General features: G+C 65.6%; 2 protein-coding genes across 4 annotated transcripts; both read right to left on the minus strand.

Annotated features, from left to right (window-relative positions):
* Positions 1 to 705: 705 nt before the first annotated feature.
* ZBTB7B (zinc finger and BTB domain containing 7B) lies at positions 706 to 15,063 on the minus strand. 3 transcript variants are annotated; one of them, XM_047093083.1, is made up of 3 exons: positions 14,979 to 15,063; positions 2,500 to 3,662; positions 706 to 2,145 (listed from the first exon to the last, which is right to left on the minus strand). In XM_047093083.1, the coding sequence occupies exons 2-3, from the start codon at positions 3,654 to 3,656 to the stop codon at positions 1,680 to 1,682; spliced, it is 1,623 nt and encodes a 540-aa protein (XP_046949039.1). In that variant the 5' UTR covers positions 3,657 to 3,662; positions 14,979 to 15,063; the 3' UTR covers positions 706 to 1,679. The 3 variants fall into 3 exon arrangements, with proteins under 3 accessions (XP_046949039.1, XP_046949038.1, XP_046949040.1); XM_047093082.1 differs by lacking the exon at positions 14,979 to 15,063 and adding an exon at positions 9,732 to 10,007; XM_047093084.1 differs by lacking the exon at positions 14,979 to 15,063 and adding an exon at positions 9,007 to 9,177.
* Positions 15,064 to 22,421: 7,358 nt separating this feature from the next.
* LENEP (lens epithelial protein) lies at positions 22,422 to 23,871 on the minus strand. The gene is made up of 2 exons (XM_047092954.1): positions 23,251 to 23,871; positions 22,422 to 23,109 (listed from the first exon to the last, which is right to left on the minus strand). Exon 1 carries the CDS (start codon positions 23,554 to 23,556, stop codon positions 23,293 to 23,295), a length of 264 nt encoding a protein of 87 aa, XP_046948910.1. The 5' UTR covers positions 23,557 to 23,871; the 3' UTR covers positions 22,422 to 23,109; positions 23,251 to 23,292.
* Positions 23,872 to 23,875: the final 4 nt, after the last annotated feature.

Raw genomic sequence — 23,875 nt, forward strand, 5'->3', positions numbered from 1 at the left:
AGAGGAGGGGAAGAGGAGAGGGGGGACTCGCCTCCCCCCCTAAGGCACTGAGTGGAGAAGCCGCAAGGGGGGAGGGGGGAGGTCACATTGTCCTCACTCTCTGGGGCTAGGCCCCAGGTCTCCCCAGCCCTGGGCTCCCCCATCACCTGAAATGCTAAGATGAGGCCCAGGGCCACCTGACCTCCCCCAACCCCAATATATTACATCATCACTTTTTAAATAGATACAGGGACTGGTCCCGCTACCCCCCTCCCTGTGACACCCCCTCACTATTGGGGGTACCTGGGCAGCTGTGCAAATGGGCATGAGGGTGCATGGGAGGAAGGGAGAGCACCGGGCCCCTTAACCTGCCCCTTTTAAGGAGGGGGAGGGGCCGCCAGGCCAGGGAGGGGAAATAGTGCAAGGCAGAGCCCAGGCCGCAAGGGGGGGGAGGGGGGGCAGCACCCAGCGAGGACGGGAGGGGGGGCAGTTGCCCCCGCCCCCAGCAGAATTGGGTAGTTAAAAATCTGAAACTAGATTTCAACAAGACCAACAGAAGAGGCTATGTACAGAACCGGGGTGGATTCAATCCTAAGGGAAGAGCGAGGGGGCTGCCCTCCGAGACCCCCGCAGGGCGGCCGGGCCGGCAGGGGTCTGGGAGCGGAACCCCTTCGGCGCTCTCCCGGCGGCGCGCCCGCGGGTCCCCGGAGCGGCCGCCAGGGGGCGCCCGCCCGCGCGCTCCGCAGGCCCGCAGCCCCTCACCCCGTCCCCGAGCCCGCGCCGCGCCAGCCCGGGGGCGGCGTGAGTCAGGGGCGGCCCGGCGGCGGCTCCGGCTCGCACCTGGGCGGGAGGAGGAGAGGAGGGCAGGAGCCACCCGGCCCGCCCTGCCCTCTGGCCCCGGGGAGGGAGCGGCGGGAACAAGACATTCCCTGCCCGGGGACGCGGGAGGGGAGGGCAGGGCCAGGGCGGAGAGCCGAGCGGAGCGGGCCCCTCCCGCTGCCCCCAGGGGCGGGCGAGCCACTCAGGCCACCCCGCCCCCTTCTCCTCCAGGACCCCGTGACTCAGCGCTCGGAGCCTGGCGGGGGGCAAGGCGGGGGGCGGGCGCGAAGATGGCTCCTTCCTGCGGGGCCCAGTCCCCCAGGCTTTCCAGCTTCTACCTCGCTTTCCCCCACCTACCCTTCCTTCGCCGCCCCCCTTTGCATAATTCACTGCCAGGAAAAGGGAACAGAAACCAGGAAGGAGGGGTCTCGGAAGGGAAGGGAGGGGCGGTCCTTCACCCCCTGACGCAGCCCAAACCCCTAGGGGCATGGGGGCGGGGCAAGACTTTGGTCCCAAGCCCCCCACCCCCTGGAAACCCGCATAGCCGAAGAGGGACCCCACAAATCAGAAATACATTATTGCTTCTACTCCCCAGGAGCAGCTGGGGACAGGGACCCCACCTTTGCAATAGAGCTGTAAATATAGACATACTGTCCTGCGTCACTCCTTGGGAGATCACCCCAGTCTGGGGAGCCTCTACCCCAAAACCTTCTCAGCTTGGAACTGGAATGAGGGTTCTGGGGGGCGCGGGGGAAGGGGCAGATCTCTGGAGCCGGGGAGGCCCAGAGCCCCGACCCCGGCTCTGTCCGTCCCGCCCACTCCCACTGCTTGGCAGCGGCGGCCCGGCCTCGCGCTGCGCCAGCCCGGCCGCTCGGCCCTCTCTAAGAGGACTCCATGGCACCTTCGGCCTGCGGCGTACTGGGTGCCCCCTCCTCCTCCTCGTCATCAGGGGGCCCCAGGGCGGCGACCGGAGGGCCGGTAGGGGCTGACTGCTCCCAGAATCGGGCCAGAGAGAGGCGGAAGGTGTCCAAGTGGCCGTTGGAGAGGTCGAGGCCAGCGGGGGACGGGGCGGCGGCGGAGGGCGGTGGGTAGTGGGGAGGCGCGTCGTCCTTCCGGCGCCGCCGGGTGCGCACCTCCAGGCAGTTCTGGCCCTTGAGGTGGCGCTGCAGGTGGTCCTCCTTGGCGAAGGCCTTGTGGCACAGGTGGCACTCGTAGGGCCGGTCCCCCGTGTGCAGGTGCATGTGGTTCTTGAGGTCGTAGCTGTGCAGGAAGCGGGCTGGGCAGTGCGGGCACGAGTAAGGCCGCTCTCCGGTGTGCTTCCGCATGTGAATCTTCAGCTTGTCGTTCCTGGCCGGGCGGGGCGCAAGGGAGCGGGTTCAGGACAGGACCCTGGCTGGCTCCTCCGGGCCAGGTCCCTGGGGTCTCGGCCCTCTGGTCCCTCTGCCGCGGGCGGCCTCTCACCGCCCGGGACGCCCTTGCTGACTGCTCCCAGCTTAGGCCGGCGCGGCCTCCCTGCCTCCAACACCAAACCTCTCCTGCCCCAGACCCACGTGCCTTGACCTTCCTTCTCCCGGCCTCCCAGTTTTGTGCGGGTCACTCCGGTCACAGCCACACCTCCAGCCCTTCCAGGACCACCTGCTCCCCCCCCCCCCCCGGGGTCTCCTAACTCCCCTCTCCGCACCCCTCCCCACGGGTGCTCACCGGGTGAAGCGGACGCCGCAGACCTCGCAGGCGAAGGGCTTCTCACCCGTGTGGGTCCTCATGTGGCGGGGCAGCTTGCCCGCCCCGTGGATGATCTTGTGGCAGACGGGGCACTCCTGGGGCATCTGGGAGCGGCGTTTGCGCACCAGCTTGTCCTGGCCGTCCAGGCCCGGCGCGAGGGCGTCCTGGTGCAGCGAACTCAGGTAGGCCATCAGGTCAGGATCGATGGCGTCCTCGTCTGAGCCCAGCTCCTCTGGGGACAGCGGGGGCCCACCCCCCTGCGCCAGCCCGTAGGCGGTGGAGTACACGGGCTCCTCCTCTTCTTCCTCACCCTCATAGGCCTCGTAGGTCAGGGGCCCCTCGGGGGGTGAAGCAGTCCCGGCTGGAGGGCTGTAGCTGTCCCCCGGCCCGCTGCCCGCACTGCCACCCACCCTGGCCCCCTCCTCCTCCTCGTAGGTCACGGGTTGGCTGGGCACCGCGGGCACCTCGGGCACTAAGTGGTTCGCCCGGGCCCCCTTGGTCTGCAGGAACGCTTTCCGGGGCTTGCGGCTGCGGCGGGCCACGGGCCGAGGGGGCGGCGGGGGCGGGCGGGGCGCCTGCGGGGGGCTGTCTTCGCCGTCGGGAACTGCCGCGGCCGTGGCCGTGGCCGTGGCCGTGGCGAAGGCCTCCAGGTACTGGCGGGCCCGCTCACAGTCGTCCTCATCGGGGCTGGGGGCTTCCAGGCCGCTGCCCTGCAGAATCTCCATGCAGGCAGCGATGACGCACGGGATCTCCAGCAGCCGGGCGGCCTGGAGCACGGCGGGCATGTTGGCGCTGCTGGTCGTCAGCGTGGCCGTGTAGGCGAACTCGAGCAGGGCGCCCAGGGCCTCGGGCCCCACGAAGTCCAGCTCACACACGCCGGCGCCCGCCCCCCCGGCGGCCGGCCCGCCGCCCCCGGCCCCCGAGACGGCGCCGCCACCGCCCTCGGTGAACAGCTTCTTGAAGTAGTGGCTGCAGGCGGCCAGCACGGCCCGGTGGGTGCGGTATTCGAGGCCCTGCGTCCGGATGGTGAGGTCGCAGAGGTGGCCCAGCTGGCGCTGTTCGTTGAGGCAGCTCAGGAGCTCGCTGCTGTGGTCTGGGAACGGGATCCCGATGAGGTCGTCCTCGGGGCTCCCCATCTTTTTCTGTAGGGTCGAGGAGAGGGAGAGGGTGAGAGCACTCCGCCCTGCGAGGGGGTCCGAGGAGGGAGCCGCGGGGTCGGCCGACGCTCGGCGCCGGATACTCTACGTGTTCCTACCCATTCGGTCTTGCGCGAGCCCCGAGTCCCGACTAGCACCTTGTCTCCTCACGGACAGGGAACCCGACGCGCAGGCAGGTGAAGCGACTTTCCAAGGTACGTGCCGAACGGCGTTCAAAGCCAGGCCGTGGGCCCAAGTCCTGTTCCCAACTGCTGTGCACAGTCCTGCCTGCCTCTGGGTGCGCAGGAGCCCGGACTTGCCCACGGAACCTTCTCTAGAGGCCCGTCCGCTTCACCCGCCCCCCTCCCCATGCCTTTGGAGGAAGCACTGGGCCGGGGGACAGGACACGTGGGGAGGCTCCATAAAGTGGCCAAAGGATTCGGGGCTCAACCATCTGGGGAGTGGGGTGACAGTCTGTGACGGAGTCTCCCCACAGCCAGAGAGGCCAAGGACGGGGCCGAGACTCACGCTGGACCCAGGCGCGCTCCCGCCCGGCCATGACGTTAAATCAAGTCGCCCCCAAGAAGGGCCTGGCGCGCTCACCAGGAGGCCTCCTGCACCTTCACCTTCCTCCTCCCCTCCCCCACCCACTAAAAGTTCATCTCCCCTTTTAGATTCCACCCCCCACCCCAGGCCAAAAGGGAAATACAGCTCCCAGCACCCCCCCCCCACATCCTCCCCTCCCCCAGGGGGCCAGGGAGCAGCCACCCTGTGCTGGGGTGTCGCTGGCTGGCTCGGGTGCTTCCTGCCCCGCACAGATAAGCATCGTCCCCGCCCCCTCCCCCACTGCCAATAGGCCAGGTTCCAGTCCCACCCCTCCCCACCTCGTTCCCGCCAGGCCACCACCTCTCCCTCCCCACCGAGTGGTGGTGCCCCCGCTGGCCGGTCAGGAGAGCCCCCCTCTCCAGAGGGCCGTCCCCACCACCACCACCCCCCCCCCCGCCCCCGCGCTGCCCTCTCTGAGGCACAGAGACACGGCGGCCCCCCCAAGGGGGTGGAGGGCAGGGGGGTGGTAGAGTGGGTATGGCCTGGAAGTGGGGTGTCTGCTGCCATCTTGCTCAGTGACTTTGGACAAGTCCCTTCTCTCTGTGCGTCAGTTTCCTCAGCTGTACAAGGAGTGGGTAGAAGGCCCAAGGACTCAGCCCTTTAGCCCTGACCTTTGGTGGGTCTGGAGCCACTGGAGACAGAGTCCGGGCCTGGAAAGAGCTGTGCTCCGGACGCAGCCAGGCTTGACTCTGTGGCTGACTAGCTCGGTGGCTTTCAACACAACATCTATAGTCTCTGGGCCTCCTTCCTGGTCGACAATACAGGATAATTCGTCCGGATTCCTAGGGCTGTGGTGGCGGCTGAGTGAGACCGTGTGCTGGCCTAGGGGCTGACACACACATTCTGGCCTTGGGAGGGAGAAGCAAGGCCTCACCCAGGGGCAGATTCCACTCTACAGATGGCCTCTGCTGGGAAACAGCTTGGGGACAGCTGGGTCTCTCTCCCTCAAGTCACCCCAAGGAGTCAGGTTACTACTAGCTACATGACCTTGGGTAAGTCACTTCCTTCCCCCACCCCAGGAGGCCCGTTTCCTCGTCCATAATATTAAAGTCCCCAGGGTGGGTCCCACCGACACTGGTCAGTGTCGTCTTCGCCACTGCCAACGGCCGCTCAGCCCTGGCCACTGGGGCGAAAAGTTTTTTTCAGGGAGTTGGGGGAGTCAGGGGCCACAGATTTCCTCTTTAGAGCACAAGACCCGCATTGTCTCTGCCCGCCTCCGGGCCGGTCACCTGCATAGAAGCCTTAAGTGAGCCTCACCCATGTGTGTCTCTCTCTCTCGTAAGTTGCAAGTTGCGCCCAGATGCCCTCAGCGAGGCCCTTGCTCCCACCCTGGGTCCCCACATCCCTTCTCTCCCTGGGGGCAGCCCCGGGCCCCTTTGGTTCTCCTGTCTGCACTTTACAAACTGAACGAGGGGCAAACAGCCCCAGAACTTAGGAACAGACAAAAACCGGGTGGGCGCCCTCCTGAGCCCAAGCGGATCCTGTCCCTCCTGAGGGGGACGGGTGGGGCTATCCTCGCTGTCCATTGGCCTGGAGCTGGGCACCCGCAGGCACGTGGCTCACCCCATCCCTCTCCCTCCTTCCCTCCCCACCCCACCCATTCCTGCCGCTTGCTAAGCCCGCCTCCTTTCTCCCACCCCAGGGCCGGTCTCCGAGGCAACCTGGTGTGGCAGGGCACTGATTGGCCGACCCTGCTGTCAGGTCACAGGCTCAGGCTGGTTCACCATGCAACTCACACAGGACTTGGGCAAGGGTGGGTGTTTAACCCCTTAGGCCCAACTCCAATGCCCTTGGCCACGCGGTGGCAACGCGGGAGGGGAGAGGCAGAGGACACACGTGGGAAGGGGAGGTGTCGGTAAGGTTCTCCAGCTCTGGGAGACTCCCCCGGCCCTCACCCAGGGCTCTGGCACCAATGCCAACTTAGGTGTCGCCTGGAGCTACCCTGGTGCCAACCAGGCCACGGGGGCACTCCTAGCCCCGTCATCGGGGGGCGGGGGTGGGGCACCGGTGCCAGGATGCCCACCCCACCTCGGGCACCCTTCCCACATCTGCATCCCAAAGGGCCCGGCCCCCTGACGCCCCGTGAGGGCGGCCCATCCCCACCCAGCCCGGCATGCCCCCTCTTGCTGAGGCCTTGTGGGCATGGGTGTGTGTGGAGGTTGGGGGGGCGGCTGTGCCAGGGAACCAGGCGAGGTCTGTTTGGTCTGTTTGCCTGGTAGGGGGAAGAACCGGGGGCCCCGCCCCATCACTCCCCCTTTCCCGCCACCCCCCCAGGCTCCCCTCACTGTCAGGCCTGCTAGACCGGCCAAGCAGGTGGGCAGCTCTCTTGAAACTGGGCCCTGAGTCAAGCCTGCCCCATCTTTGGTGGGGGGGAAGACTTTGGGGTGAGAAAGGTAGAAGGGGGCAAAGGTAGGAGCCCCATCAGGTACCTCTCCGCACCCAGGGGCACCCGCCAGCGTGTGTCCGCCACCAAGAGTCAAAAGATAGAGAGCAGTGGCCCTGCTAGGAAGGGAGGAGGCTGTAACTCCTTCCGGGTGCTGACCTCAGACGGTGTCCAGTGCGGTGCTGGGGGCGCCAGGGCCACCCCTGCCGGCTGGGGCCAGGCGAGGAGAGGGGATACGGCCCCATCGGCCGGCCGATGAGTAAAGCTGGCCCCCCTTCCCCACAGCCTGCGGATTAGGGGAGTGAGGCTTAGTGTGGGGGGCAGCAGGCGGAACCGGGATTAGCGGCAGAGAAAATAGATATGGGGCCGAGACGCGGGCGCGCAGAACCCCCCCCACCCCACCAACACCAAAGGCTTCTCCAGGTGCAGCAGCTTGGGGTGAGGGAGGCTGAGACCTGGCCGGGACATCCTCCGGCCAGAGTGATGGAGGCCTGAGGCGCTTCTCAGTGCCCCCCTCCTGTCTTGGCTGGCCGCCCCTCCCTCTTACTTCTCTCTCTTTTCTGCCCCCCCCCCGCCCCCACCCCAACTCCAGCCTCAGGTTCTCTTCCTGTTTTTTTGGAGCTAAGTTTTGCACGCAGACAGGGCTTTGGCCTGTGGCTGGACCAGGGGGGTGGGGAAGTAGGACAACGGGGCCAAAGTCCTCAGGGACCCAGGAGTCCCGGCTCCCCAGCCTCTCCTACACTTCCCGGGGCTGCTGGAACCCAGGGGCTGTGGCCATCTGGACTGCCCAGCTGGGAAGGCAGGGTAAGGGGCCGGGGAGTCCCCTGAGGGGCCGGTAAGGGCTCCGAAGGCAAGGCCCCCTGCCCCGGGGGTGCCCTGGGCGTGTACGGAGTCCCACCCCAGCCCCTCCAAGCGAGTGCGTGCCCTGCCCATCCCCCACATGCCGCTTCCCCCCTCCTAACCTCACCACCCCCAGCACTCACACTTCCTGGGGGCCAGGCGGGGAAGGGAGACCGCAAGCCACGAAGGGGGAAGGAGGCCAGGGGAGCTGGCTGCTTCCCGGTGCTGTGGGGGTTAAGCCTCTCCTCCCTCAAAATGCCCAATTCCCGGTGCTGTGACTCCTGGAAGGAAGGAGGCCTCCGTGCTCCCCTCCACCTTCCCTTCCCTGACATCAGGACACAGCCCTCGCCTGCCCCGCAGGGCACGGGCCAACCTGGGGGGTGTGAGGGGCGCAAGATGGCAGAGATGTGGCCTTCCTCCTTTACCTCTGGGGACCCCTGCTCATCAGCCACCCTGCGCTCCTGGACCCCCTCCTTGGCCTCTTCTTCCTGTCCCCTTGCTCACTGGCCTGCCTGTCCCCTGACCAAGACGACACGCATCCTTGCCGGCCCCCTGCCTCCACTCTAGGCCTCCGTGTCCCTCAGGCCCCAGGAGCCACCCCAGCCTCTCCTGTCTCTGCTGCTTTGTCCCTCAGGTGTGGGCCCAGCCTGTCCCGCTGCCTCCACTCCCCTCTGCTCCGGGCAGCACCCCTTCCCCTCTCCCCAGGCTGGCGGGCAGAGACGGGCCGCAGAATTCCATCAAGCAGCCAGGCCTGCCTTCCAAGGCCTGGTCTTGCCACGGGATGGCCACATCCAGGGCACCCAGGCCCCGCTTCTGGAAGAAGCACAGGATCGAAATTTGGGGGCCAGCTGGAGAGGATGGGTGGTGGGGTGGGGGTGCGGAGAGAGCGGATGTGGGGTGGGGTGGAGGGGGGGACAACCCAGGCCTCTCTGCCCGTCAGAGTTTCCAGCCCTGGAGCTGCTGGGCTTTCCCCGGAGTGCCCACCCTGGGCCAGGCAACCTCGTACCTGGACAGACCCTGGCCATCAGGGTTCCCAGCAGGAGCTGCCCGGGCAGCACCGGCTCCCCTTAGGGCCCGAGGAGACGGCACAAGGTGCCAGGGTCTGCCCTGTGCCCACCCCCTCCCCCCAGCCTAGCGTCTCAGGCTGGGTAACCGAGCCGGCTGGTAACCCCACACCCGCCAAGCCGCGGGCAGAAACCTGAGCCCCCCAGCCCCAGAGGACACCCCAGCCCGATCCCCGGAGCCCGGCTCTCTGCCAGCCTGTCCAACCTCCTGTCCTGGCCCAGCGATCCCTCGGCTCCCGTAGGCCCCTTCTGCTCCCCTGTCCTCCTGGGTCCCCTAAATGCTGAAGCTTTCCCACACACCAGCTCTTCAGACCCTCAGCTCCCCACACCTTCCCAGGGAGGTTTGGACACCCTCTTCCTAGCCTGTTTTTCAGTCCCTCTCTGACCCTTGGCCAATTCTAGGCCTCCAAGCCTCCCCTGGGGCCTGATCTCCCAAGCCAGAGAAGGGCCTACTCACCTGGACGCTGAGGGGCCTCTCCGGCAACTCCTCTTGGCCCCTGGGGGGAGCAGGTTGGGAGGGGTGGGGGAGGGCCAGGCTGGGGGGGGGGAGGTGGGGTGGCTGTTCCCCGCTCCGGCGCCCTCCTTCAAAGGGGCCGCCCACGACCTGGCCCAGCCCCTCCCCCCTACAGCCTTAACCCTCTGGGTGCTGCCCCCCCTCCCCCCCAGCTTGGAGGGAGGGGTTACCGGAGGGCTGGCAGCGTGGGAGAGGGCCTAAAGTCTCTGCCTGTGGTGCCCGAAGCCCCAGCTGTACCCACCCCCGCTCGTCCTCGCTCAGTCCCGAAAGGGGAAAAAGGTGAGCGTAGGCAAGGTAGGAGCCGGGACAGTCCAGGAGGACAGAGGTGAGGAGGAGCCACGGGAGAGGCTGCTGGAGGTGGGACCAGGAGAAGGAAGAAGGGAGGGGAGGGGACAGGAGGCGGCAGTGGCCGGGAGAGGGAGGAGGGGAACCCTGGACAGTCAGTGCCAGGGCTGACAGGTGCCCAGGTCCCAGCCCCTCAGGGCACGCGGTCCCAGAGGGGACCACGGGGAGGCCCTCCGGACTCCAGTGGTCCCCTCGGACCCCTGGGAGCTGGCCGAATTCTCCCCCCCCCCCCACCCCTCCGCCTGCATGGGCCGGGGCCCTCAGGGGCTGGGCAAGGCGGCACCCCGCCCTCCCTGCGCCTCACCCCAAACCCACTCACATACCACAGCTCCTTGCCCGGGCGCCAGCCCCTGCCAACCAGGCCAGGGGGCAGCACTCATGCCAGCCCCCAATGGCCAGGGGGACCAGGGGGACGGGGCTGGCCTGAGGGGGCGGACAGATGGGGGGAGCTGAGGGCACCGAAAGAGGAAGGAGCCAGGAGGGGGCATCTGCTGGGAAGCGCCTAGCCCCACCCCTTGCGCAAGCTGCCACCCTGGCCGGTTGGGTGGGACCCGCCTGGGCCTGAGGGGCAACTCAAGAGGGCTGTGAGCCCAGAGATGGGTGGGCCACAAAGTTCCCCTCCAACTCCTAGGGTCTCTTATTCCTGGAACAAGGGGTACCCTAATGTTCCCTAGATGCGAGGCGATCCAGGCCCTCCCGGGGCGGGGAGGACCACAGAAATGCCCCCTATAACACCCCTCCCCTTTCCCCCCAACAGCTGCTGGCTCAGTGCCGCTGGCCTGCTGCCCCTCACCAGCTCCCGGCCCGGCTGGCACCTACCCACCAGGATGCTGGCAGTCCTGCCCTCCTCTCCCTCCTACCCCCCTGCTCCCGGTGCCCCGTGCCAACTGTGGGCCTGGGGTGGGGGAGGGTCACCCCTGTGCCTTGGTGCCAGTCAGGCGGGTCCGGGCCCCTGGGTGCTACAGATAAGGCCCAAGACCCTGTTCTCGAGCCATGTCCTCAAGAGGCAGTGCACAAGTCAGGGCCTACACGAGAGCCCAGGAGACTGTGGACAGCCTAGTGAACACTCATTGAAAGCTCCATTCCCCAAAGTGGGTGCCAGCCTCCCAGCATTCCCTCTGCTTGAACATTTGCTTGGGCACCAAAGTCCCCACAATTCCTGAGAGCCTTGGTGCCCGCAGCCTGCAAGAGAGTGGGGTGGGGCTGCTCTCTGCCCTTTGATCCCCATAAAGGCAGGGAACCAGCCTAGAGGGCAGGGGGCAGGGAAGGGGCCCCTCCATTTTACCCCTGCCAGGGGCAGCAGGGCAGGGTGGGGGCACCTCTTGGGTGGGGCCCTATGGTAAGAATGGTAGCCTGTCCCAGCAGAGGAGAGGGATGTTAATCATGGGTACGCGGTGTCATGTGGGCACAGGACGGTGAGAACGGGGCGGGGTGGGAGATGCAGAGGGTACCCACCTTCCAATTCATGCCTGTCCTGGCTTTTACTCTCATCTTGCAACGTTTCCAGACTTAACCAAAGTGAGAGAGCAAAGAGGACTACAACTCCCAGTATGCACCACAATCGCTCTGCATGTACCTTGGGAGTTGTAGTTCCCAAGAGAAGTCCTGCGTGCTCTTCCCCAGAGCCTTGCTGATGGGGACAGGAGGGCAGAGCAGAGGACTTGGTCAGAAGTCTCTAAGGGGACTGTGTTTGGAAGAGGTAAAAGGCTAGGAGGTCCACGGTGGGGCGAGAGGACCCCTTCTCCCAGGCGAAGGGGAGGAAAGGAGGAAGGAAGGAGGAGAGGATGTCTGTTGAAAGGGGCATATGGGTGGGGAGGAGTTGGGGGGGGGGGTGGAAACAGGAAGGAAACTGAAGCCAGAGACATGAGGTCGAAAGCAAAGGCCTGGTGGAGCCTGACTCCGAAGCCTGGCAGGGACTGGGAAAGCATTTCCCCTGCCATTCTGGTGGCCTGGGGGCTCTAAGAGGAATTAGTGATGTCAACTGATAGCTGGCTGGTGTGCTTGTTGGGGTCACTGGCTCCATTTGCCTGACACAAGCCCTCTTTTGCCTGGGGCGCTTTTCAACCTCTGGATCTGGCGCAGGTATTTGCTGGCTGGAGAAATCTGAAGGCTGACTTGGTTCTGGGATGATAGGAGGCGGAGGAAGAGGATGGGGGAGGTCAGGGCCAGGCCTGATGGGGAGTGTGCTGGGGGGAGGTCCATGTGGGGTTAGGTCCAGGTGTGAGGTCAAGGAATCACGCTGGCAAATGAGGACGCTACCTTCCAGGACCAAGGCCATGGCAGCTGGGAGGCCTCGGCCGAAGAGAGGGCTAAGTCGCCAAGGCTACCAGCCTCCGCCCACCCCAACCAAGGGATGCAGTGGAGAGAGCAGCCCTCTTCGCTTTCCCTGTGGAATTTGCTAAAGGTAGCTTTCCCTCTGGGCCAGGCAGCCTTGAACGTTAAAGGTGGCAACTCAGGGGTCAGATGTCAGCTGGGTGTCTTTCCTTAGTAGGGGGTGGAGGTCAGAAGTGGGCAGAGGCTCTGTTTTGAGGCCGCTTTCTCTGGGCTCCCCAAGGCTCTCAGATAGATGCTTACAGGCCCCAGCTAAGACTCTTGCCAAGACCTGAGCGTGGCTGCGGCGGGGGTCGGGGGGAGGTCTTCCTTGCCCCTCCAAAGCCCTTGATAGTGGACGACAGTCGCTCTAACCCCTTCCCCCCAGTCCCCCAGGCCCGCCTTGGCGCTTGGCCGCCTGTGTGTTGGCAGGACTAGGGGTGGGGGGGGCAGCGAGGCAACTTCAAACTGTCCGGGCAAAACGTCAAGTTTACTCACGAGTTTACTCAGCAGAAGGAGGGGGAAGAGGCTAGAGCGACACACCCCATGCCAGGGTCCTAGCCATCTCCTCTCCCCACCTTCCTCCCCCCCTCCACTCTTCTCTTCAGCCCTAGGCAGTAGGCATAGGCCCCAAGGCCTGGTGGCCAGAGAGCCTTAACTTTCAGAAGGTCAAGGAACCAAGCAGGCCGGAGGCAGGAAGCCCCGAAGCAGGTCCAGAGGCTCCGTCAGAGGGCAGCGCCCTGCCTGGAGCCCATTTACTACCCGGTCTTAGGGCCTCGGCCTTGACCAGAACTGGGTCTCTCAGCCACCAAGAAGGGGGCAGTACCAGGCCAGGCTTCCTCCATCCGGGCAGTCCCCCGGGCAGTGACTTCTGACCCCAAATGGCCAGTCCTAGGCTGCGCCTCAGGCAGCATGGTGCCATCTGGGCGGCCCTAAGATCAGGGGCTGGTCTGCTCCGTCTTGGCTTGGAATGGGGGGCCAGCACCCTATCTGACCTACTTCCCTTTCCTCCCCACCTGCTTTCATTCTCTGCTTCTCTCCCCCAGCCTTCACCGTCCCCACCCCAGAGGCGCTCCGCCCCCCCCCATGCCCGCTGGGCCCCCTCCCCCACCCTTCCCCAGGGTGCCAAGTGCAGGCACACAAAGGGCCTGATGGTGCATTGTTAGCCCAGCCCCCGCTGCCCGCCGCGCCCTCCCGGGGCGGGCACTAGGCCAAGGAGGAGCTGGGGGCCCTGGGTGCCAGGGGGCACCACGGGGAAGGAGGAAGAGGTCAACACCTGTCTCCCAGACACTGGGGTCCACAGTAGCCAGAGCTTCGTACTGATGAGAGTGTCCTATCAGAGCAGGCCTCGCTCCCTGACACCTGAACCTAGTGGGCACTGCTCTCCTCCTGCCCCAGAGCCCCCTTCGGGTGGCAGTGACCGCTTTCTGACCCCTGTGTCAAGGCTGGGGGGCGGGTGTGGGACTCAAGGGAGGGGACAGCGTCTGGGGGTGCCGGCGGGCTGCACCATGCCTGCGGCAACCGTGTAACAGAGGCGCGCTGGGGGAGCTGGGGTCCCGGGGGCCGGGGACAGGAGGCACCGGCGGAGATTTCTTCTGGTTTCATCAGCTGCTCCAGGGGGAGCCCCCTGCTCTCCTCCCCAGCCACCAGTGACAGGGAGCACTCCCTGCCACCCAAACTCAGTCACAGCCACGTCCCTGTCCAGCCCTGCACCACACTCCTCGCACCCCGCTCTCCCCTCCCAGCCTGGTGCCCACTCCATGCCGGGTCTGCCAGGCAGGTACAGGGGTGACCAAACCAGTCGGTGTGTGCGGGGGAGCAGGAGGCCACCCCGTAATCCTCCAGGCCTCACCCCCCTACACACTGCACCCTCAGGGAGCAGAGAGTTCCCATCCTGGTTTAACCCCTCACAGCTCAGTCTGGCTCCCCCTGGCCCTGACCAACTGCCTCCCTCCGCCAGGAATAAGTTGGGGGAAGGGGGACTCTCTGCGCTGACTCACTCCCATTCCCGGCCGCAGCTAGGGGTCTGCGAGGCGGGCGGGCGGGGGTCAATTCAAGAACGCCCTCCACCTGGCCCGGAAGCCAGGACAGCCTGCTGGTCTCCCCCTCTCCTCAGCACCCACTTCCGGTGTCCCAAACTAGGTCAGCGGCGCTCGTTTCCTGTGGGTCAGCTAGCACCCGCGCCTCTGCCCCTCCCCTGCTCCGGACCCGGGCTCCCTGCCCCCCCCCCCCCAGGGCGCCCCGAGGTCTCACCACGTCTCAGCCGCCCTTTGATACGTGGGGGTTGTGCGGGGCGGGGGGCAGGGGACCCGCCCTCTCTCCAAACACCAGCAGGGCCGGGGCGCCTGGGCAGGCACGTGTCCGGGCACAACCCGCTGCCCACGCCGCCCCCCCACTCCCGCCCCCCCCCCCCGCTCTGGCCGGGACACGTCGCTCTCTTACTTGGGGTGGGGTGGGAGGAGAGAGCGAGAGCTGGGAATGGAAAGCGGCGCCCCCCACCCCTTTGAATGGCAGCCCTCTGTCAGCGGCGCTGCCAGTAGCTTCCACGACTACACAGTAGCGACCCCCACCCGGTGGAGGGGCAGGTGCGCGGGCGCCTCCCGGTCACCCACCCTCGCTGTCGGGTTCTAGGGGCCTGGGCCGGCTTGGGAAGGGTGGCGGCGGGAGCGGCGCCTGGAGGAAGGGACGGGGGCCCAATCGGTGTCGCCGGGACGTTGCGGCCGAGCCCCGCCACGGGAGAGGGAGCGCGGCTCCGGAGGCGCAGGAAACCGAATAGTCCAGCCGGTAACTTTCCCCCCAGCCGCGGCTCCTCCTGCGCTACCCCCGCCCCCCGTGCAACTGGCCCGGGTCCAGCCCACCGCGCCAGGGGGCGCGGGGGGGGGGGCGCCGTGTCCTAGTTAGAGTCCGTCAGCCTTTCCATTCCCTCAGCCCGCGCGGCTCGGGGGTCTCCCCTCGAGTCACCGGGGACACTGGGGGAGCGCTCGGCGCCGCCTCACCCTCTCTCCATCCCGGAGCCGCCAGTCTGCCTGATCCCAGAAGTGCGGAGAAAGTTTCTGGGGACCCTCCGCCCACCTTTTCTCTCAGTGAAAATCAGTTCCAAAGCGTCGGGGTGCCGGGAAGGCGCAGGGAAGGGGAGTGGTGGGAGTCTGGTCTGCATGCGTGTGCGTGGGGGGGTCCCACTTCCAGGACAGACGAAGGACACTGCAGTAGTCTCGCGTCTGGGGGACCCCGAGCCGGCGACAAAAATGGGGTACACTCACCTCTCCGCCTTCGGGTCCGCGGGCCGGAACTGCTGAAGCACCGGGTGTGGAGAGAAGCGCGTCCCCCGCCGGGCCCGGGGGCTTGGGGCCCTGCGCCGGTCCTGGTCAGAAGGCCGCGGTCAGTCGCTCGCCGCTCTCTGCTGGGGGGCTCCTCCTCCGCAGTCCTCGGCCTCCTCCTGCCGCCCGCCCCCCCCTCGGCCGCCGAGAACCGTACATTCACCTGGCTCCCACCCGCCCCCCCCTCTGGGCCCGCCTCACCTGTCCTGCTGTCTCACCTGTCCTCCCGCTGGCTTTCCCCCCATCCCTCCCCTCCCTCCCCCCGCCCCCTGCCACCCCCCAAACTCCCCCCCCAACCCTTAGCAACACCCTCTGTCACTTCCTGGTTTTTCACCCGCCCCCCCCCCCCCAGGGCCCCCTCCCTCCGCCCAATAAGGATATAAACTTCAACCCCTCGGTCCAGCCAGTCCCCGCAGGGCGCAGATGGGTCCCTCCCTCCCTTTTCGCTCCCTTCCTCCAAGCTTTTACTTCGCTCTCCGAGCCTGGCCCACCCTCCTCTTTTTCCCTCCTTCTTTCCTTCGGTCTCTCTCTCCCTCCACCTGCCGCGATCCCTCTCCCCCTCCCTCTCCCGCTTTCTCCTCTAGCCCCTATCTCTCCCAGTCCACCTTAACTCGAGCTCCGCCCCCGACCCCCATCCAGCCCTCCGCCGCTGCTCCGCCCCACCCCCTGCACTCCACCGCCCAGTCCGCCCATTGGCCTGGGCTCCCGCCCATCTCAAGTGGGTCCCGCCTTGCGTTCCGCCAGGGAGGGGGCGGAGTCGAGGGGGCCGGCCTGAAACCTGGAGGAGGGAAAGGGGGAGGGTGGGCAGTGTCCGCAGTGGCCCGGGAACCGAGCGCCCCCATCGAGGGCTCTCACGGTCCGTGAGGGGCTCTTGTGCGGTCACCTCCTCGGGAGGGAAGGGTAGGAGAGGTTAGAGACAGGCTAGGTGGGGGTGAGGCGGGGACTTCCAGGACTGAAGGAGGGGGTCCCGAGAGGGGCTATAATCAGGTCAGTGCCCCGGGAGGTAGGGGGAGGGGAGCCACCAGGCCACCAGCTTCAGCTCCTACGCCCCACCCCGCCTCCGAGGGAGCGGGGGAGTGGAGGCTGCGGGCACCCTGCCTCCCTCCCCACGCGTGACGGCGCCCCGCGGGGAGGGAGCGGCGCCCTGGGCAAGCGGCCTCTGCGCTCCAGCCGGTGCCCGCTGCGGCCTTGGCATTGTCAGAGGGGAGGGGCCGGGGCCGCGGCGGGGGAGGGGGGGCGGCGCGCTCTCGCTCCTGCACCCCGCCTCCATCCCGCCTGCTCCCTAAGTGGAGAAACTGAGTCTCTGCGAAGGAGGGACCCTCTCGACCGGGACTCGCTCGGAGACCCAGGTGGCGAGGGGAGCCTGGGTGTTTCAGGAGGTGTATGTGGGTTCGGGGGGGGGGGGACAGAATGCGTACTTCAGCGCCCCCATAACTGAGGAAGGTGGCCGGTGGGGACGCTTCCAGCTGGGCCTGCAGCGCTGCGTCCCCCAGAGAGCCCCTCCCACTAGTGTAAAACGGAATCCAGTCCGGCCAAGGGAGCCGGGTTCCGCTCCCCGCGGCCGGCCGGGCCGAACCGGGTCGGACTCGCCGCCTCCGCCCCAACCCCCACGCAGGGGGGCCTCCCTCCCTTTCCAGCAGGTGGCTCCGCGGGGCACCAGCTCAACCTGTTGGACCACAATGGGCGGCGCCAGGGGGGCCCTGGCCCTCACCCGGGCTGACCCGGGATCCCCGCGCAGGGGGAGGGGCGGAGTCCGGGTCCCGCCCTCCCTCCTCTCCGGCCGTGACTCAGCCTCGGGGCCGCTGCCCTGCGCCCCAGCCAGGGGCGGAAAGTGTGAGGCGCCCCTGAGGGCCCAGGCCAAACCAAACAGCCCCCCACCTCAGACATTATCTCACTGGAGAATTAGGGGGGCTGTAGGAAGGAGGGGGTGGCAGCAGGCTTGGGGCGCTCCCGCTCGCTCGATCCGCTCCGGGTTTTCCTATCCGCCCCGTCCCCCTTGGGCCCCGAGGCGGGTCACTGCTCCGGGTTTTCTTCTCGGCCCCGCCGGACAGATTCTAGTCGGTGAGTGCCCCGGAGTCGGTGGGGTCCAGGCAGGGTTTTTCCCTCCCTTCTCCAGCCGTCCGGGTCGCACCATACTGGGGAAGAGCCGCGCCTGGGGCTGGGGGCAGGACGGCAGGGCCAGAAGGACACGTGAAACGGAAGGGGGCTGCATGGCCCCGGGGAAGAAGGGCAGGAAAGCGGTTCTGGGAGGGCAAGAGCCTGGGCCTCCAGAGGCAGTAGGAGGGCGGGCGCCCTGGCACCAGCCCTTAGGTACAAAGAGACGAAAGGCGCCCAGTGCCTCGGGCCCGCCCCGTCCCCCAACTCTGGGGGTCGCCTCCGGAGCCTTGCTGGACCCAGCCTGAATCTGTGGGCACCCGGAATGCCATTCTCCAGTCTCGACAGCCCCGGAACCTGCTGTTTGTTCCTCAGTGACCCTCCCCACCCCCCAACCACCACCACGTTTCTCTTCTGGTCCATACAGCTTCCTTCCTGGCTCAGAAGTCGGAGGGGGGAACCCCGACTTGAAATTCCCGCCTCCCCTCTAACTCCTGGCCCTGACCGCGCCAAACCACTGAGTTGCGGCAGCCGAGAAACGCTGACTGCTGACTGGGGGCTGCTCCCCTCCCACGAAACTCCCGGCTGGGCCCCAGGGCCCCGCTGCCACCCCCGCCCCGCCGCCAGCGCCGGCCTGGCACCGGGAACCCGAGGGCAGGTGTGCGGTCTGCAGGGGACCTCCTGGAGAGACGGGGGCCGGGGCGGGGGGCGGGGGCATCCCAGATCCGCACGTACAGACTTAAATCTCAGGCGACCAGCTAGACCTTAGTTTAGAGGAGAAAGTGGCAGGAGTTAATCCCTCCTCAGGAGGACTGTGTACCTGGGGCTGGGGACAGCGATTCTGAGTGACAGCCAGGTGCCCGGACTGGCTGGGCCACGTGCGCTCAGGGGCAGCTGCGGGAGAGTTAGATGCTTGCCGCGCGTGGAGGGAGAGGGCTTCTGGCGGAAGAAAGGCACGGCTCTGTGTGGGCGGGGTCCTGAGTGGGTGGGTCTGGGGGCCTGTTTTGGAAGGGGTGGGGGGCTGAGCTGGAAGCCGAGCGACAGCCTGCGCTGGGCGCCCACCTCTTCCCCGCCCTCCCCCCCTTCCCCGGGCTGCCCCCGCTTCCCTCGAAAAACCCGCCGCCCAGGAAACCGCTGGGGGCGCACAGACCGCAGCCCCCCCCCGCCCGCCGCCCCCCGGCGCCCCCACCGCGACCGCCCAACCCACCTGAAGGGGCCGTGGCTGCCAGGGTTGCCCCCTCCCGCCGACTCCCCCCACACCTGCGGGCGCACTATTTATAACTCGGCGCCTATTCCGGGCCTCTGGGCGGGAGCCGGCTGCGCCTCAGCGCTAATCGTCTCCGGGATCTCTGCGCCCCCCAGGGCCGGGGGGGATAAATTTAGCCTCAGGAAGCTCGGGGAACATTTTCCAAAACTCCACGTCCCGGAGAAGGCGAAACAGAACCCCTCTGCCCTCAGCCTCCCTCCGGCCAACCGGCAGGCGGCGCAGGTGTCTCGGCTGCTCGTACCCAGCTGGGATCGGGTGGTGGGTGGCGGCCGAGAAGCTGGCACAGGTGAAGGACGGAAGGCCCTGGGGGCGGCGGCCAGAGGGGCGGGAGGACGGCCGGAAGAACGGCCAAAGGCCGGAGTAAAAAGTCTCGGCTGGCAGTGACTGAGAAAAGGGTTGGGGACTTCTGCCTTTCGAAGGGGAAATAACTCCTGTGCAAACGAGATGCAAGTAGGGACGCCGGGGATCGGGAAGATCGTGGTGGCCTTGGGGGTCCACGCCCCGGCGTGGGGGCAGCGACTGCCACACCCCTCTATCCGCGCGCTTCTGAGCGTTGCTGCGAGAACTCAGGACCCCACCAAGATCTTTACTAAAATAGCCAGATGAGTGCGGGCGGCTCCTCCGACCACTTCGCCAGGACCCCTCTCCTCCACCTGCCGCTCGCACACCGTGGAGGGTCTTCTGTCGACGTGATCGGCTAGGAATCCTGGGTAGAATCCTTCCAGTGCTGCAGCATCTGGGGGTCGCTTCCAGCTTTGCCGAGGCTTCTTCCCGGTTTTACCCCGCCCCTTCCCCTTCCCCTTGTGGCCACTAGAGGGCCCCTGGGCGCCCAGGGGCAAATGAGCTAGCTCTTCCCCAGCCCTCGTGTTCTTGGCACTCAGCTCCCCTCTTCCGCCATCTTCCGCCCTCCAATGAGCCCCGAGCGGAGTCTGGACCCTCCAAACGTGAGCTTCTCCCAGCTGGGAAGAGGACGTTGCAGCGTAGCGGCCGCATCTTTTTCCCTTGGAGAGCACTGGGGAGGTGTAGGCCGGAACCGGGTCCTGGCCTGTGTGGTCTAGGTGAAAAAGACGTATCTGGGACCCCCAAAGGAGCAGGCGCAGCAAGAGGAAGGCCGGCTGAGAGTGGACGTGTGGGGGGGAGGTGGAGTGGGTGCAGAATGGGAGCGGGAGTCCTCCCCACACCTTTGCACGCTTGGCCCCGCCCCCAGGCCACCAGGCCACCCCCTGAAGTGCAATATCAGAAGAGGAAGTCTGGCTGGCCCGGAGGAGCCCCGAATATGAGACGAGAAAATCGGGGCTCGCGGGCCGACTACCGCACTGCAGTGTACTGTGGGTTTGGCCTTCAGTGGGTCACGTCACCTCTCTTGGCCTGTTTCTTTCAAGCTAACCTGGGACAGTTGCCCTTGTCCAGCCTACTTTTCAAGCGGGCTTGTGTAAGTGTCCAACACTGTAGTGTGGCAAGGGTTCTCAGAGCGGCATGCACGGCTTTTCTTATCCTCCCCGCTCCTCCCCCCATACTTCCCACTCTCAGGGCTCTCTTGAGGGCTGACACTCCTCTTGGGCCACCCGCAGTCTCTCCTCTTCTCCCTCCGTCAACTTCCTGGGCCCTGCCTTCCGACACCTACCGCTTCCCTGGTGGCCTTCGCCAGACATCCCCTCCGCTGTCGAGGGCGCTTGTGCTCAGAACTCTGACTCTAGGATCCAGCCCGAGGCCCTGTCCCTGCTCAGTGGCTCAGTGGGAGTGGGGTCTGAGAAAGGAAAGGGAGAGGGGCGCCTGGGAGGCTCAATCAGTTAAATGTCCCAATTCGGCTCAGGTCATGACCTCAGGGTTCGTGAGTTGGAGCCCGGTGTGGGGGGGGAGGGGGGGCTCTGGGCTGACAGCTCGGAGTCTGGGTTCTGCTTGCGATTCTTTGTCTCCCTCTCTGTCTGCCCCTCCCCTGCTCACACTCTATCTCTCTAAAAGTAAATAAACATGAAAAACAGTTTTTTCCCCTCCTAAATATAAAAGTCAAACATGCTGGGGACGCCAGCATGGCTCAGTGGATTAAGCGTCCGACTTCGGTTCAGGTCCTGATCTCACGAATCACGAGTTCGATATCCGCCTGGGGCTCTGTGCTGACAGCTCGGAGCCTGGAGCCTGCTTTGGATTCTGTGTCTCCTTCTCCCTCTTTGCCCCTCCCCTGCTCATGCTCTCTCTCTATCTCAAAAATAAGTAAACAAACAAACAAAAAAATTAGAAAAAAAAAAAAAAAAAAGGAGAAGGGAGGCAGAAGGCCAGAGCTCGAGTCAGGGACGGGCCGACCAAGCAGGGGTGCAGGCTGTGAGGGGAGGCAGGAGCCCCACACTTGTGTGGAAAGGTGAATTCTGTGTCCTCCACCGCTAACCTCTCTCTGGTTGGATTCAAGCTCTTACCTCTTCCTACTGCTGTGTCCTGGGGTAGGTGGGCTCTGAAGGGACCCGGCGAGAAGGCTGACCTACCTGCATTTTGTGCAGGCCTGAAGGTCGCCAAGCTACCCGGATAAAGACTACCTTGAGCGGGAGGACTATGGAGAACCACGCTGCCGCAGGAAAGAGGGAGCAGGCTCCGTGTGTGCCCCTGCGGAGTCCCTGCCTCGTCGGAGGGGAAAAACCAGGCGGCAGCGCCGTGTGGAGACCATGTTAGCAACTCCGAGAATTCCTCCGGGCTCAGGGTGCCCGGCTGGCTCCGTCCGCAGAGTGCGTGATTCTCAGTCTCGGGGTTGTGAGTTCGAGCCCCATGTTGGGGCCAGATATTACTGAAAAATAGAAAAACTCTTAAAAAAAAAAAAAAAGGAATGTGTATGCGCGCAGGCCAGCCCTTCCCTCCACTGCTCTCGCTATTAAGCCTGCCCTGAGCCACCGGCACGTCACGACCTGCCTCACACCCACCCCAGCTCATAGCCCGCATCTTCTAATCACAGCTATGTTCCTATTGTTTTGTTTACATTTTATTTCCTATCTCTGCCCACTGGAACGGAAGCTCCGTGAGTCCTGGGGCCTGTTTTGCTCACCGCGGTGGTGCCGGGAGCACGGAGATTGGCACACAGCGGGTGCTCCCTAACATTTGTTGCACGAACGAGGGAAGAGGAGGGCGAGGCGCGTGCAGCACTCTCTCCCGAATGCCCTCCCAGGGGCTGCTGAATCTGAGCCACCCCCGCGGGGACAGTGGTCGTGGGGGGGGGTCACTTCTCACCAGAACTGCTTACTCTAGGTATGGGTCACCTTTACCAAGAGAGACAAAACACACCCAGAGGAAGTCTGGGAAAAGCTGGTCCCTGGGGTGAGGAGAGAGTCCCACACACCATCTCCAGGCTTGTGCCCCAGGACGGAAGGGAGGGGGCAACAACTGGCCCCAAGAGGCTCTGCGGTTGTGGGGGGCTGAGTGGGCGTGTCGGGAAGTGTGAGCAAGATGGTGTCAGTGGCTGACGCGTGCCCACTGCTGGGCGTGATCCAGGGGCAGCGTGTGTTTCGGCTGCCGAGGGGAAGAGAGGGAGCGGTGCTCATTCTGGCTGTTTGTGCTTGTGCACGGTGACAAGCCTGAGGAACCTGCGTGGCCACCCGGGTGCCTTTCTCTTGCGGCCTCATGTGTGACCAGGGGGAGCAGGGCCCGACTTCCCGTGAGCTTGGGGCTAGCAAGGGCCCAGGGCTTCTCCCAAGATCCTCAAGGCAGGGAGCTGGCCAGGCCACGTCTTCTATTTGAGTTCCTGGCTTAAGGCGCGGGACCCCACCCAAGCCGGACCCCTCCCTACCCACCGGTTGGGAGGAACCTGGGCTTTCCACCCTCCACCCTCCCCAACCAGTGAGTCGGAAAACCTGGTTTTCGGTGTGGGTTGTATCCAGGACAACCTCCTTCCCTCCCTTCTTTAAAAATGATTTTTTTGTAATGTTTATTTTTGAGAGAGACGGGGGGGGGGGCGCAGAGTGTGAGTGGGGGAGGGGCAGCAGAATCCAAAGCCAGCTCCCAGCTGTTAGCACAGAGCCTGATGAGGGTCTCGCACCCATGAACCGCAAGATCATGACCTGAGTTGGACGCTCCACCGACCAGGCCGCCTGGCGCCCATCTCCTTCCCTCCCTGGTCTGAACGCTGGCTCTGGCTCCAAGACCCTTTCAGTGCTGAGTTGTTTGGAGTCCCTTTTAGACATTTAGCACGTTTGGCCTCAAGGCCTATTTATTTTATATAGAACATCTATATCCCTATTTTTTGTTTACATCTTATTTCCTGCCTCTGCCCAGCAGAATGTAAGCTCTGTGAGTACAGGGGCCTGTTTTGTTCACTGATGTGTTCAGAGCACCAGGATTGGCACACAGCAGATGATATATGTATATACATACATACATATATATATATATATACATATACATTTATGCACACACATGCACGCACACACAGTTTAGTGATCCTTAGCCCATTCCTGGCACTGAGTACAGAAAAATCAACCATCTAGGCCGGTGAGCTCACGGTGCGGGTCCCGCGGCAGTCTTATCCGGGTCCCGGCCAGCAGCCAGGCAGCTCCCGTGCACCTGCACCGGAGGTCCAGCAGGGGTGCGGGCGGGAACGGAGGCTGGCACATGGCACAAACTCGAAGCAGGGTCCACACTTCCCCCGGTTGTTTGTGGCCCATCGTCGGTCAAGCACAGCTGGCCTGGAGGTGGGGCCCGGGGCGGGGGGGTGCTCGATGGGGGCTGGGCCCGGCGCTGGAGGAGAGAACAGGAAGCTGGGAGGCGGGCTCTGTCACAGAAGCTGTGGCCCTGCGCCTGGGTCTGGGGCCCTGCCCACCCACCTGAGCGGTGCAGGGTGCGGGGGCGCGGGAGGGGAAGGGGTGGATCCAGGCCCACCTGAGCGGTGCAGGGGCGGGCGGGGCGGGGGCGTCCCGGGCATCAATCCAGCAGTTCCTTGATGCACCAGCAGCAGAGGAGGATGTAGGCAACTTCCTTCAGGGTCTGCTGCAGGCCCTCCCATCCTGTGCCCGTCTTCATGACCGGCACCTGGAACCCAGTGCCCCACAGGGCCCTTCTGAAGGAGAAAGGCAGGGCCTGGGCGAGGGGCTGTGTCCGGGGCTGCATGTGGGCCGCAGCTCTGAGGCGCACAGAGCTGTCTCCCGGGCCTTTTATCAGCAGCGTCCCCACCCCCTCAGACCTCATGACTATGGGGACAAAGGCCCCGGGGTCTAGCACAGGGAAGGTTCTGGGCCCAAGAACGGGCTGAGTCAGCCTCCATGGGCAGGGGTGGAGGCTGGGTTGGGGCGGGGGGGGGGGGGGGGGCCGGCCACCCCGTCTTCTGTCCTCCGCAGCCAGGCCAGCCCAGCTTCCCTTCTCCCAGCCTGGCTCTCCAAACCTCGGCGTCCTGCCCGGGGTGCCTCTCCCCCAGGGGCTGGCGTGGCTCCTGACCCTGCCCTCCGGTGGGCTCCTGCCGAGCGTTCTGTGTACGTCCCCCTGTTGCCCCCCCACCGCCCCTGTTCCT

The sequence above is a fragment of the Lynx rufus genome, unplaced genomic scaffold (genome assembly GCF_022079265.1).
Source record: "Lynx rufus isolate CCGP_SWC_20201006 ecotype Redwood Valley unplaced genomic scaffold, mLynRuf1.p SCAF_31, whole genome shotgun sequence".
Classification (NCBI taxonomy): Eukaryota; Metazoa; Chordata; class Mammalia; order Carnivora; family Felidae; genus Lynx; species Lynx rufus.

Excerpts from the sequence above, each read along its gene's own strand:
- ZBTB7B (XM_047093082.1), bottom strand. The coding sequence starts at position 9,896 with ATGCCCCCTCCTGGCTCCTTCCTCTTTCGGTGCCCTCAGCTCCCCCCA. Across the intron at positions 3,663-9,731 it reads CGCCCGGGCAAGGAGCTGTG|AAAAAGATGGGGAGCCCCGA; the intron begins GTATGTGAGTGG and ends TCGACCCTACAG. Across the intron at positions 2,146-2,499 it reads TGCGGCGTCCGCTTCACCCG|GAACGACAAGCTGAAGATTC; the intron begins GTGAGCACCCGT and ends CCGCCCGGCCAG.
- LENEP (XM_047092954.1), bottom strand. The coding sequence starts at position 23,556 with ATGAGGTCTGAGGGGGTGGGGACGCTGCTGATAAAAGGCCCGGGAGAC.